Here is a 14,519-nt window from a genome sequence, read left to right on the forward strand (position 1 = left end):
AATAAGTATATGGCCTAGAGTTGAAGAAAGGGGCTGCTAATAAGACCAGTGAAATATGCATGTGATTGTTTAACTGCTACAAATTAGTATAGCATGGCCAGTGCTTACCTAAAATTGATTGACCCGGCGCCTTGGTGACGAGGTAAACACGGAATGGTTCATTTCCATGTCCACATGCCCATGCTCTGTCTGATTGACATGGAATAAAATCGTTTCTAGAGTACTTGGGCTAGAATAATCTCCCTTCGATACATCCTTACCTGGTGACATGACAAGGATAGAGAAAGATCAGTGAGACATTGCCAACAAAACAGCAACACGGAAATCGGACGCAGCGCGACAGGCAGACAGGCACTCTCATTACACGCCATGATCGCGAAATCTGAACCAACCATATCACACATGGCGTAGACCCCTACACCTCCACGGATAGTTATATTGACGCATACGTAACTTTCTTCAGATGAGACAACTAGCAAAATGACTTGCTACTACTAGAGTTTAGGCTATGCAGGAGCAGGAAGGAACAGGACTCCAGCATGAGTTAATGCGTGATGCTGATACATCGCCCAAATGTTTGTCCGAGCAGAGGGATGGTGATGGCCGGGCAGGTTCTTATGTTCAAATCAGGATTCTTTGCTTGCAAAGCACTGGTTCGTTTATCCAACTCATCAAGATAGATTGTTACTACATGACCTAAATGGGGCGCCTTCTCCTCCCAACGGATAGACACCAGGCAGATGATGACAGCAACGCAAGTGGTATTGACTGGCCACACTAATTGCAACATTCGACATAAAAAAGACGTCGAACGGCACAATTCACAGGACCGTCTCAACGCCAAAATTTATCTGAAGTTCAGAAACATATTATAACCAAGAGTAGAAAGAGTAAAATACACCCACTGTATAAGCTAAGAACCAATAGAGACATTCATCCGAAATGAAGAGAGCAATGACATCAATGGATCGATAAGATGCAAGAAACTGGAACTCTACCTAATTCGACAAATAATATAAGATTTAGGTCAAAACATAGTGGTAACAAGGAGAATCGAAGTGAAGGACGAGTAAAGATAGTGGTAGCTTTCTGAAGTCAAAGACCCAATGTAGTAGTAGAAAACTTACTATACCCAGTACTAAAAAGAGTAAAATAAACTCAATGTAGAAGCTAAGAACCAACAGAGACATTCATCAGAAATGAATAGGCCAGTGATGTACTTGAATCAATAAGCTGCAAGAAACTGGAATTCTACCTAATCCAGCAAATAAAATACTAAGGTTTAGGTCGAAATCAAGTGGTAACTAGGTGAATCCAAGTGAAAAACAGGTAAAGATAATGGTAGCTTCCTAAAGTCAAGGCAGGGTCCGGAGAAAGAGACACCAAACCGTGGAAGCAAGCTGGTCCTTGAAGCAGTGATAACTGATGGTTTTTGTGGAAGTTGGCAGCTTAGAAAGGCAGGCCCCAGCCACACACAAAAGTTGTTTATGGAACAGGTAATGCTGCTACTCAAGGACAGGGACAGGCAAGCACAGACTTGTGTACAAGAAAGATGCATCAATTGGAAATCGGGATGGGTCTGAAGGTGACTGAATGGCAAGGAAAGCATGTGCTGTTGGTGGCCAATAATCTATGCTAACAATAAAGAGAGGCCAATGCAAGGTTCACAGTGCAAGTTGTGGAAATAACATCGTTTGGGAAGGCTACTGCACAGGGACAGATAAATGCTTACAGGGAGAAACAAATAGGGTCAGAAAACGACATGCAGTCTCCATCCATCCATTGTATTTGCTTGACTTTTCTGGGTAAGCCATCCTAAACTAGCAGCCACTAACACCCATCCAAATCTAGCTAGCTTTGAGTGCATCTAACCAGGCTCATGACCACCATCATAGGTGCTCCCTTAGTGTATGCAGAATCTGGTCCCAGTCACTGCTCCTATTTATGCTCCTCACTTTCACGGGTTATAATTGAGCAGCACAATCATAGTTGGCCTCATTTCACCTCCATGTGTCCACACCATGCATAATTTTGTCGGTTGTTCTTTACTTAGCATATGTTCATCCGATCAATAGGATCCCACCGAGAGTTTAGCCTACCGCTGCAGGTGAGTATATATGCATCTCCCAACAAGACATTTCTGTGTGAACAACCACTTCAATACAGGATCATCAATCGGAAAATAAATACTCAAGATAGTCGGAAATGGGTCCAACCTGCCCATCAGCAGCCTGTTGCAGGTATTGGCATAACAACCAATGAAACTTTGCACATGTAGAATCCGGTCCGGCATCAACAGCAAAGCAGTGTTTACCCAATTTCACCAGCCATTATTCAAGACTAAGCAACCACTTCACCTACAGGATTCTGGAGGATGCCATTTTTCAGCCCTCGCTCAATCCGTCAAAGCACTCCACTGTAATGTCTCTGTACTTGACTACTGCAAAACATATCGATATTGACACAAAGCCAAATTACAGAAAAATATTATTAGTACTAGAGACTATGCGCAAAATAATCTGACAACGTCAAACCCATGCTACAAAGACTGGTCCTGACTGCTGGATTGCTATATTTGAACTGAATGCTAACAAGAAAAATAAATTCATGCTCAGCTTGATGTATACCTGTCCCTGCTGGTTAAAGATCGCACAGTAATTGATATGCCATCTTGGATTACAGTTCACACTCTATGATTTCGTCTGCTGAACAATTGACACTGTAGATTACAAACATGTGGGAAATGGGGACCATAGTCCCAGGCATAAGTCTTGCTTAACAGAAATGGGCAATCTGCAGCAAAAAAATGCGGTAACTGTCAAAACGCACAGGCTGTAAGGTGTAATCACGTGCTACCACAGTATTATCCTTAGCAGAACTAAAATTTTCTTCTGAAGCAAAGGAATATGCCTGATCATACTTCTTTCTGTCAGTGGCCCAAAAGGCATATGATGAATGTGGTAATGCAACATGAGTAGTTGAACATGGAAACTGAAGTAATGTATATATTTTGAAGCTATCTAAGATGACTATCAATTGTTTCAAAAAAATAATCACCATGTGAATTAAGCAGGTGCAGTATTTCACACTTTTGAGATTAAAAAAATCAAGAGAGCTATGCAAATAACCATGGAGAAAACCAACTATCCAAAAAAAAAATCAAATAAGAGTACAAAGACATGGTTTGGAACATGTTTTGACATGCTCACTATTTGAGCACAAGTCATGAAATTTCGTATGCACCACACTGGGACAAAAAGACATGTTCGTTCTCCAATTTTAATCCATGTAAACAAGAAATCTGACATCTGAAACACATGAAGATGTTGGAAAAGAAAAGCTAACCAGTGTTGTGTTTCAATCATCCTGAATACTCATGTATATAAAGTTAAGACTATACCAATGATATAGGAAAACATCAAGTTACTACAAATGTCAGTAACTTATGTTGCCAATCTGTCACGAAAATGAAGAATATTATATACCAGAAGTAAGTTTATGTCTCTAGATGCTTATAATAATCGACTCACGGACGATCGATTAGATATTAAGTTACCGAAGATGTACAATTACATGTGAAATCATGTCTCGTTCTTAGTATCTCAAACAACCTGTAGGGATGTCCTGCTGCTTATTCACTACTCAGGACACCTAAGAAAAATAAATAAGTGGACCGAGACGGAAATGATACACCATCCTGAAGAAAATATCAAAAACTAAGATAATGATACCGTGTAAGTCCAATGTGGAAAATTGAAGTCACTAGTGACACGAGCATGAGAACACAATTGGATACGCCAAACATAGATAAGCACTGTAAACAAATCTGATAAGCATGACGGGAAATTCGGTCATTAACAGCATCTGGAGCATCTTACAGGTGCTTTCTGCCTGTTATTGGATGCAGAAACAACAAAACAAGGACTGACTGAGATTTGGGATTTTTAATGTGCTAAAACCAATACCAATAGTAAGTTCATGCAAGGAATGACGAGCACTGGTAATAAAATTAAAGCCACCCGACCTACCAATAGAATCTAGTGGTGTAACTGTGTGAGTATGACACGTTTTAACTTGCAGAACAGCAACAAATATCCTTCTGCAAGCAAAATAACATGTGACTGAATTGAACAACAGAGTTCCAGAAAAATGAGTATCTGTACTATTTACGAGAAAAAGTCATAAAGCCATTTAAGTAGGAGAAGCACACTCAACATTAAGTATGTCAGTACAAGGGGAACTGATACTATAACTTCTTTTTTGGAATTACAAGCTACACGACTGGAGAACCTAACCACTAGCATCCCCTAATTTCCAAATCCACAATGATGGGAACTGGGAACTGAACATGTGACTTGCGTACAAACACAGATGTCTCGTCCTGCTGATTCATCACTTGATTCCTAGGGGGCTTTACATTTGAAGATGGGATGTTGGTGTATACAATTCTATCTTTAACAGGTAAGGTGCAAGAAACATCCATTGTACAAAGGACTTACATAGCTGGTTGCGTGCAAATGAGCTCATGTGAGCATCTAGCAATCAACTAAGAGGATGCACAAGCCAGCCAACCGTGGTTTGGCCTCCCAATAAATCAATACTCCATTTATACTGCCAGTGCAGTATTTGAGTCAGAGCATGGTCGGCCAATTAAAGATGAAAACTGATCATGGAATTTCAACAGAGGACACTTCTCAATAAGGTCAGTGTCATCATAGGCCTCCTTGAGGAAGACAGTACTTCTTGCTCCCTTGTTAGTGATGTAGAAGATACCATGATTTTTTATTAAGCAAAGAAGTAGCTTGCATGGCAGCCTGTACTCGTTATGGAAGACTTCAAGCTTATCAGATGTCAGTCTTTTGTGCATTGTCAAGCTCAAAATCTCATGTAAAACAGCAACAGATCGCTTCCGAGCCTGTGGAGTTGCAGGCTCCACTTCCCTAGCATTCAAATAAGGTGAAGGAAATGCCATCTTCTGCCACCTGACTAACTCCTCAAGGTACTTTCGGTTGGGCCTAAATCCTGCTGGATACTTTACCTTGAAAGCAAAAGGACCCAGTATATTTCCATCTTTAGGAACCCCTCTATACTCCATCTGGAATCCATCGAAATTCAGTTTTTCTTCTCGTGCTGTGACTGCTAGTGAAGAATCCCAACTCTCCAAACACAGGTGGTCCAATCCACTCACATCACGGATTGAAAAAAAATCAGGGTAACTAGGAATCAACTTGTTCTTAAAGTTCTTTGGTAAACCCAATTCAGACTGGATAAGCTCAATCTTCTCTAGAGGGATCTGGCAGTCCATCGACATCATTAGCAGCTTCCTCAGATTTCTTACTAGGACAGGCTCCATTAGCTCTTGTGCATGGATCTCTTCACTGGAAATATTTCTGGCTTTCTCGGTAAGCGTAACAGCAATGGGCTCCCGTGATGTACTTCCACCAGAGACACGGAAGATATTGGGGTGGCGCTCGATAAGTGCAACAAAGTTCCATTTCTGGACAAAGCCAACCTCCTTTTCAAGGTCGCGCACGAGTAGCGAACCAGACTTTTGGGCCATGATGAGCTCACGGAGTCGAAGGAGGAGAGCGGGCTTCTTGTGGAGGTCCATGGCCTTGTCGAGGCCAGGCTCGCGGTGATAAAGCTTTTTCTTCGGTCGGCGCCCATGACCAGCCGAAAACGAGGACATAGCCTTGAGTTGTATCAAGGGAAGAATTCCGCGAATGGGAGATACATGTTCAGCCAATCTTAGTTTCATCATTTGTGCCTGAATGAAAGTCCGTGCACGCACCGCAGGTCCAAGTATTCAGGAGCACGGGATAAAGAAGCAGAAAACCGCAGTTCAAATTCTGCATTGAAAAGGCCGAAATACCATTAGCCATTTTAAAGACAAGCTAAGCTTTGCAGCTAAGGAATTAAATTCATAATAACTAAGTGCTACCAAAACCTGTGTATCAACAGTTCTCATTTCAGATCAACGATGCACTGTAGTAATTTGGAAGTAAGTGAGGGCCAGGATCCGGTCTTCTGGAAACTAACGCCACAGAATAACCATACGGAACTAAAGCATAACGAATGGTCTCTGGTCTGATATCAAATTTGAACCCCATTCTTACCGATACAATAATAAAGTAGATAAAAGATGGAAACAATGTAGTACTGCCGCTTTGCAAGACGGGACTATCAAGCAGAGGAATACAGGAGTCTATGCTACACTGCTACAGATAACAAAGATGCACGCATTCATCAGAATACCACAGAGTAATCGAGTGAGCAGAGCACTGAGTTCAAAAACGTAGATTCTGAACTCAATGCTTTACCTGTAGCAGCGTAAAATTAACTGGAGTATGTACTGTAGAACTATTTTTTGGAAACCTAAACGTAGATTCTGAACTCAATGCTTAACAATCCAACAAAGTACGTAACGAATCAATTGAAGGGTTCAATCCCATACACACACACCCAAAAGGAAAATTGGTGCGAGGTTGAGGTGAATTAGAAATTACTTTACCCAGTGGCTGTGACCGAGCAGAACACTGCAGGCTACAGCTGCGCGAATCAGCGAGGTAGAACAGCAAAGCTTCGTTCCTCGGCGGAGCAGCGAGGGAAGGGATCGGCGGAGACCGGTCGGCGCAGTCACGGCGTCGCGCGGAGGCAGGGGACGACGGCCGTCAGCTGACGAAATGGAGACGGGCGGCGCGGCGGCGGCGGCGGCGGCGAGGGAGTTGCGTTTCCTCAACCTGGGCTTTCCATCCGAGGTTGGAGATGGAGAGCTGGGCTCTTCGCGGGCCACTATTGGATTTTATACCGGGCCGAATCAAGAGGCCCATTATAAGCCCATTTCCAATTTGCCAACGCTTGGACGCCATCCATTTCCGTACTTGTCCGCTCCGCCTCCGTGCTTCCGGCTCCACCAGGGTTTAGCTAGGGTTCTACCACTCCAGTCCCCAACCCCCGACGCAGCCATGGCCGGCGCCGCCGCCGCCGCCGCCGGAGAGGACGACGCGGCGTGGGAGCGCGCCATCAACGCGTCCGTGAAGAACGCGCCCAACTCGCCCTTCTCCGCGCCCAAGACCCTAACCCTGGACGGCGCCGTCAAGTCCTCCACGGGCCGCCTGCCCTCGCCGGCGCTCTTCGACCGCTTCCCGTCCCTGGAGGAGCTCTCGGTGGCCGGCGCCCGCCTCTCCTCGCTCGCGGGCCTGCCGCGCCTCCCGGCGCTCCGCCGCCTCTCGCTCCCCGACAACCGCCTCTCGGGCGCCGACTCCCTCGCGGCCGTCGCGGGGTCCTGCGGCGGCACCATCCGCCACCTCGACCTCGGCAACAACCGCTTCGCGCAGGTCGAGGAGCTCGCGCCGCTCGCGCCGCTCGCCGTCGAGGCGCTGGATCTGTACCAGTGCCCTGTCACCAAGGTCAAGGGGTACAGGGAGAAAGTGTTTGCGCTGGTTCCTAGTTTGAAGTACCTCGATGGCGTTGATGCTGAGGGTAACGATCGTTTGGAGACTGATGAGGATGAGGATGACGAGGAGGATGAGGAGGATGACGAGGGTGAAGAGGGTGAAGAGGAAGAAGGAGATGAAGAGGACGGGGACGAAGAGGAAGGAGATGAAGAGGATGGGGAGGAAGAGGAAGGAGATGAAGAAGAAGAAGGTGATGAGGTGAGATTTTTCTAATTCTTGTACTCTTGTGGAATCAGTATTGCTATTCGATTAAGATGTTCCTCATATGTTGTAATTACCCTTGCATCGAAAAATACCTAATGAGTTGTATTGGTAGTGGTATGCTAGTGCATTGCAGGCTCTGGATTTCACTTAGTCAATGATAGTTGTAGCAATAGTCATCGGGCAACACATGATCCATGGTTATTTGTTAAGCCTTTAACGCCTTACTTCTTAGTACAATCTCATAGCTTGATGTCACTGTGTTAGTCATAATTTGGTTTGTAGTCTATATATATTGCTCTACCAGTAGGCTCTTGCAATTGTATTGCTTCTCTTAATTGTAAATTGAGCTACTTATCTTTTTTAGCTTGTTTAGAACTGTCTCTTACTCCCTCCTTCCCATAATATATGATGTTATTACGACCAATACATGAGTTACAACGTTTTAGTAACATTTTATATTACAGGACGGAGGGAGTAGTATTCATGGCTTCATGCCAAGACCGTAAATAGATGTTAGCAATTCTTCTGATTTCTAAAAATTCAGTAAGGTCGTATGAAATGAATTTCTGAAGTGACAACAAATTGGTCACTATTTTACAAATGCGACTGAAAGCCAAAAATTTTGTTGCATAATTATTGGAGGAAAGAAGTATAGATACCCCCAGAAGTTTCAGAAAACGGACAGAGAACCCCCTGAGGTTTAAAACAACACACTTAATCCCCTGAAGTATCTAATACCAGGCATACAGCCACGTAGCCCCGTCTTAAGAAGTTTTGGCTATTGATTTTGCACACACGGCAGCAGTACTCGTGCCACCTCGTCGCTGGACCCATCTGTCTGTAATCACAATTTTCCTCCTATCTAATTTTTTTTTTCTTGTCTCTGACACAGTTCCATATCTTCCCCAATCTGCTGTCACGACCTCCCTGTCTCTAATTGACTTCGATGGTTGCTGCCATGGGAGAAGCAAGGTCGGATCTAGGTGAACACCTCGCAACCAGCGAGCCGACGCATTGGCCCACCAGCTCTAGAGATGCACAGCTTCCTGCCGCCATGGCCCTCATCTCTGAGCTCCGCCTGTTCCCAAGCCGACGCAGCAGCAACGTCCCTGTCTTGATACCTCTTCGCCCGGGCTCACATGCCGGCCAACCGCCGCCGCCCCAAGCCAGCACCCCCTCAGAATGTTGAGGGGTGGAGCATGGTGGTGGCCGGGGATGAAGCCGTGGTGGAACGCCCCGCAATGGGGAATGGGATTTCTTTTACTTTCTTGTCCAACGTGACCACTAACCGGTTTTCCTTTGACTATTCTATATGGCCACGTATACAATTCCACAGGCAGAAACCACCTAAATTTTGTCCAAGTGGTGTTTTGTCCGGTTTTTGGAACCACGGGGGATTATGTGCCCAGTTTTAGACTTGAGGGGGTGCTGCGTCCCTTCTCCAAAACTTATGGAATCTATACTTTTTTTATTGAAGACTGTATTGTTGCTCCACTAGTCTATTGTTTGTCAGTACAATTTGATAGTTGATTTCAATACAAAGTAGGAATAGGAACAGATGACCTGATTTTTTGCATTCATTTTGTTTGTCAATCTGCAGTATAAGCCTAGAATTTCCCTTCTCTTCTTGTTACTTTGTTAACACATTTGTGCTTTCATACAACTTCACAGTTCACTGGTTATCTGTAAAGTTTCTACATGTTTGGTTAATTTTCTGTTTGTCCAATGTTTTGCATTACGATCTGCATGACCTGTTACATTGTTTTTTTGTCTCAAAAAGAATCTCCCGCGCCGCGCTCCATATTTTGAGACTACAGAATTTACTGGAAAGCCTTCTGCCCTGTAGCCACTTTCATTTTATTGTTTTATTAGTACCTTGTCTTGTGCATTTTGAGGTCTGACAGAAACACGAGTATACATCATGGTGCTTATTTGTTCTTCTGGAAAGATGGTAAATTGGTCTCAGTTTACACACTTGTAGCTCGGTCATGTTCATTTGTGACTTGTAAAAAGTTATCTACCATGGCTCTATACAGGATAAAATTGGTATCTTGTGATAGAGAACCATTTCTGTGCAATTCTTCATTGCCTTTCCCTGCATCGTCATTGAGTGACCCAATACACGTTTAACAGACCGCAGTTTGAACCTTTTTTTCTGCGAAAGAACTTAATTTTTTGGTCCCATAATTTGGACAGCATGATGCACATTACGCTTTCCCTACTGCTCTATACTCCTAACATAAGCTTTTTTTGCGGGTACTCCTAATATAAGCTAATTCAAACTGTACATTGTTTGTACTTGTCAGCTAATTCAACTGTACCATTTTTTAGGCTGAAGATGTAGAAGATGAGGCTGATGACAATGAACCAGATTCTGGGGGGGATGACAAAAGCAAAGAAACCAACGGGAACAAAGAGTCTACAGGATCTGCCCTGCCAAGCAAGAGGAAAAGGGATAACGAAGATGATGGCAATGAAGACAAATAATTTGCTTCCGGGAATGCTTATGGTTGGTTGTAGTTGCCACATGCTTTTCCGGGGCTCCTTGCGGTGTAGAAGTCTTTGTAGTTCTGTTAGAAGAAAAATTCCAAAGGATTTTCTGGAAGTTCTCTAGGTTTAGTGAGGGGATCCTCCCTGCTGTGCTGCTCCTTCCTGTGAAAATTTTCTGGTGTGACAAATTGAAATGTTGGTTCTGATTTTGTGGATTTGAGTTTATCACCATGTTTGTAACATGATATGAAGATATTCCGTTCCATGTTGCCTGTGTCAGTTCCAAATTTGTAGGCTGGTAATTAAATGCCCCGCTGCCTTCTTCCCTAAAGCTCGCCAATGGTCTGTTTTGTACTGGACGTACTGTGCAAATATGTAAAAGTGAAAGGAGCTCCAAATCCAAGTATTGTGGAATTCCCGACAATCAAGGAGGGCTTTCGATTTTCCGAGAAGGAGGTGCAGATATCAGTCAGATCAGAGGACCATGGCAGTTTGAACAACTACGATTCACCACCATGTCACCAGCCGAAGACGTAGTTGGACACGGCCGGCCCGGCGTTCTTCTGCGACGGCTCCATCACCGCGGTCATGGTTTGGACTTTGGAGCTTGCAGCAGCGTATCTTTGGACTGGACTCCAAAAATATACCGTTTGTCTTTGTCGTATCTGCGTCAACTTGGAAGAGGAAAATAGAGAAACTTCGAAGAAGAAGAGGGCACCACGTTCTACCGTAAGAAAAGAAGGAAAGAGTCAATCATTCGTCCACTTCCGAGCTCAAAGCCTCACCAACCATGGCGGAGGCTGTGATCGGGCAGCTGGTGGTAACGCTCGGCGCGGCGCTGGCGAAAGAGGCGGTGACCTTCAGCTGGGATCTGCTATGGAAGGAAGCCTCCGTCCTGAGGGGCCTCTTCGGCAAGATCCGCGCGTCCAAGGTGGAGCTGGAGAGCATGCAGGCCTACCTGCAGGAGGCGGAGCGATTCAAGGACACCGACAAGACCACCGCAATCTTCGTCGGCGAGATCAGAGCCCTCGCCTTCCAAATCGAGGATGCCGTGGACGAGTTCACCTACAAGCTGGAGGAGGTTAAACACGCAGGAGGGTTTGCCGCCAAGATCAAGAAGAGGCTCAAGCATATCAAGACCTGGCGCCGCCTGTCGGCCAAGTTCCAAGAAATCGAAGGCAAGCTGCAGAATGCCAAGAGGAGGAAGAAGGACTACGCCGTCATTGCAGGAATCGACAGATCTGCTTCCGCCGCCAGATCGATGGATCGAGGTCAAGCTCTGCATTTCACCAGGAAGGAGGACCTTGTAGGCATTGAGGAGAACAGGGACGTGCTAATACGGTGGCTGACCGGCGGTGGCGTTGGTGATGTTTTGGAGCAGAGGAGTAGCAAAGTCACCACAGTGTGGGGCATGCCTGGTGTTGGCAAAACTACTCTGGTTGCTCATGTGTACAGCACCGTGAAATTGGATTTCGACGCCGCGGCGTGGGTAACCGTATCGGAGAGTTACCGGCTTGATGACCTGCTGAAGAAGATTGCCGCCGAGCTCGGCATCGCAGTCGATGTTGCAAACATTGAGATGAGGGTACTAGCAGAGTCCATCCATAACTACCTTCAAGGTAAAAAGTACATTTTGGTCCTGGATGACGTTTGGACTGCGCGAGTGTGGTCAGAGATAAGGAATGTCTTCCCAACATCTGGTTGTACTGGCCAATTTGTTATCACATCAAGGAAGCATGAAGTGTCACTGTTGGCAACTAGGGAGGCTGCGATTCATTTGGAACCGCTGCAAGAACATCACTCTTGGGTGTTGTTCTGCAAAGGGGCCTTTTGGAATGATGATCACAAAGAGTGCCCGTTGGAGTTGCAGACATTGGCTCGGAAGTTCATAGCGAAGTGTCAAGGCTTGCCTATTGCTCTTGCATGCATTGGCCGCCTACTCTCCTGCAAACCCCCAATTTCAGCCGAATGGGAGAATGTGTACAGTGGTTTGGATTCGCGGTTGGCGAATGACGTGATCCCTGATGCTCATATGATTCTAAAGGTCAGCTTGGAGGACCTTCCGTACGGTTTGAGGAATTGTTTCTTGCACTGTGCACTGTTCCCAGAAGATTATGTATTAAGGAGGAAGGCGGTAATGAGGCAGTGGATTTCCGCGGGGTTTATCAGGGAAAAGGAGAACAGAACATTGGAGGAAGTAGCAGAGGGATACTTGGATGAGCTTGTGAACCGAAGTCTACTGCAGGTAGTGGAAAGGAATTATGCTGGACGACTGAAACACTGTCGGATGCATGATGTCATACGCCTTCTTGCCCTCAAAAAGGCCAAGGAGGAATGCTTTGGTGACGTTTATAATGGCTCTGCTACTGTGGCATTCTCTGTAGGGGGTGCACGTCGCATATCAGTCCAGGGGGGAAACCTTGAGCAACTGAGGCGATCTGGTGCAACACATCTCCGTGCGCTCCATGTATTTGACTGGTATAGCAATGTTGATATGCTGAAGCCTATCCTAACATCTTCAAATTTGCTGTCCACATTGGATCTCCAAGGTTCTCGTATCAAAATGCTGCCAAGGGAAGTGTTTGACTTGTTTAATCTGCGTTATTTGGGCCTTAGAGATACCAATATCGAAAGCCTACCTGAAGCTGTGGGGAGGTTACAAAACTTGGAAGTCTTGGATGCTTCCCACGCTAAGCTGACATATTTGCCAAACAGTGTTGTAAAACTTCAGAAGTTGAGATACTTGTACGCATATGGTGTTCCTGGCGCATTAGATGCATTAGAAATTTTCATGGTACGTGGAGTCAAGGTGCCTAATGGCATCCAACACTTGGCAGGACTGCATGCTCTTGATTGTGTCAAAGCCACTCCAGATTTTCTGCGTGAAGTTACAGCTTTGACAGAGTTAAGAAAATTCACAGTGTGCAATGTGAGAAGTGAACACTCTGCTGACTTGAGCAATGCTGTCACTAAAATGAGCCATCTTGTTCATCTTGTAATTGCCGCTGAAGCTGAGAGTGAGGTGCTGCAGCTGGAAGGGCTATATTTACCTCCAACCCTTTCTTGGCTTGGTTTAGCTGGGCAGCTAGACAAAACATCAACGCCCCAGATTTTCTCTTCTTGGTCACACCTTAGTGGTCTCACTCGCTTGCAACTGGCATTCTCCAACATTGATGAGGGAACCTTTTCCTGTCTGTGCTTGTTACGTGGTCTATGCTCTCTTGAGCTAATGAAGGCCTTTGAAGGGAAGAGCTTAGATTTTTACGCAGGATCATTCCCTAAACTTCGATTTCTACTCGTAGGGGGCGCGAAACAGCTCAACCGAATCGGAATAGAGGAAGGCGCGATGCAAAATCTGGTCGAGCTATGGCTTGGATTGTGCCCTGAGCTAGAGTTTCTTCCTGACGGCATCGAACACCTTACAGCCCTTGAGAAATTACTTCTGCATGACACATCAGAAGAGCTGGTAGAGAAGCTCCGGCGGCAGAGAGATTCAGATGAATGCAGCGGAGATGTAATGAAGATTAGCCACATAAGGTATGTTACAGTTGCACTGACTCAGAAAGGACTTCTGGAAAGGATTAGGTGATTGCTGCTGCTTAAAGGTTTTGGTTCGTTGTTTCAACCTTCGTGCATATATTATATATTGGCATAATTAAATTAGCAATTGGTAGCCAGTATTGGCTGATGCGAATTTGTTGCGAATTTGTCGACTAAATCTGATTAACGTGATTCCTTTTTTCTATGCTCGTATGTATCTTCTTCCTCATATTAATATATACTATTGTTGTTAGTTGGGATATGTTTGCTTCCCGCCACTCGGGTTTCAAGTTCCCCTGGGCTCCAATTAGATATATATTTGTTCTCTGTTAGTATAAGTATGTTCTACTTCCTCGTGTGTGCATGTCTTCACTTAAAGTTTGTTGAAGAATATGTGTGCTTTCATACTTGTCCTAAACTAAGAGGATGAGTTTACTCCCTCTGTACCCAATTATAAGATGTTCTGGCCTGCTGAAATGGCCTCCACTGCCGATCTTATAATTGCAGGATCTTATAATCAGGTCCTGCAATGTAAGGCAACAGTGCCATCTCTGTCATCTTTTCATGAGCTTCACAACACAGAATTCAAGAGTTCCAAGGCAAATGGCATTTCTCGATAGCATGGAGGAGTTCCTTTTGGAAATTTGGAGTTCTTTTAACAGATCACCTCATGTGTTAAGGCTCCGATGGGGTGAGAAGAACTGAATCCAGGCATGTCATGAGGTGTTGCACTTGGTTCATCCGTTGCTCAATGAGTTGTTAAATCTGGGCTATTCCTGTTTCGATCGAAGACCACATGTTGTGGGTCTGACTCTTATAGAAAAATAT

At 45.0% G+C, this 14,519-nt stretch overlaps 3 protein-coding genes across 5 annotated transcripts; 2 read left to right on the plus strand and 1 right to left on the minus strand.

Annotated features, from left to right (window-relative positions):
* Positions 1-2,222: 2,222 nt before the first annotated feature.
* Positions 2,223-6,621, minus strand: LOC124703812 (protein WHAT'S THIS FACTOR 1 homolog, chloroplastic-like). 3 transcript variants are annotated; one of them, XR_007003314.1, is made up of 5 exons: positions 6,512-6,621; positions 4,500-5,849; positions 4,029-4,099; positions 2,628-2,793; positions 2,223-2,440 (listed from the first exon to the last, which is right to left on the minus strand). XR_007003314.1 is itself a non-coding variant. In XM_047236048.1 (2 exons), the coding sequence occupies exon 2, from the start codon at positions 5,759-5,761 to the stop codon at positions 4,607-4,609; it is 1,155 nt and encodes a 384-aa protein (XP_047092004.1). In that variant the 5' UTR covers positions 5,762-5,849; positions 6,512-6,621; the 3' UTR covers positions 4,217-4,606. The 3 variants fall into 3 exon arrangements, 1 of the variants encoding a protein (XP_047092004.1); XR_007003315.1 differs by lacking the exon at positions 4,029-4,099; XM_047236048.1 differs by lacking the exons at positions 2,223-2,440; positions 2,628-2,793; positions 4,029-4,099 and having other exon boundaries at positions 4,217-5,849.
* Positions 6,622-6,683: 62 nt separating this feature from the next.
* Positions 6,684-10,242, plus strand: LOC124696974 (acidic leucine-rich nuclear phosphoprotein 32-related protein 2-like). Its single transcript, XM_047229631.1, has 2 exons — positions 6,684-7,655; positions 9,993-10,242. The coding sequence occupies exons 1-2, from the start codon at positions 6,684-6,686 to the stop codon at positions 10,146-10,148; spliced, it is 1,128 nt and encodes a 375-aa protein (XP_047085587.1). The 3' UTR covers positions 10,149-10,242.
* A 699-nt stretch (positions 10,243-10,941) lies between these two features.
* LOC124699974 (disease resistance protein RPM1-like) lies at positions 10,942-13,740 on the plus strand. The gene is made up of 3 exons (XM_047232185.1): positions 10,942-12,607; positions 12,701-13,360; positions 13,421-13,740. Exons 1-3 carry the CDS (start codon positions 10,942-10,944, stop codon positions 13,738-13,740), a joined length of 2,646 nt encoding a protein of 881 aa, XP_047088141.1.
* Positions 13,741-14,519: the final 779 nt, after the last annotated feature.

Source organism: Lolium rigidum, chromosome 3 (genome assembly GCF_022539505.1).
Source record: "Lolium rigidum isolate FL_2022 chromosome 3, APGP_CSIRO_Lrig_0.1, whole genome shotgun sequence".
NCBI classification, from domain to species: Eukaryota; Viridiplantae; Streptophyta; class Magnoliopsida; order Poales; family Poaceae; genus Lolium; species Lolium rigidum.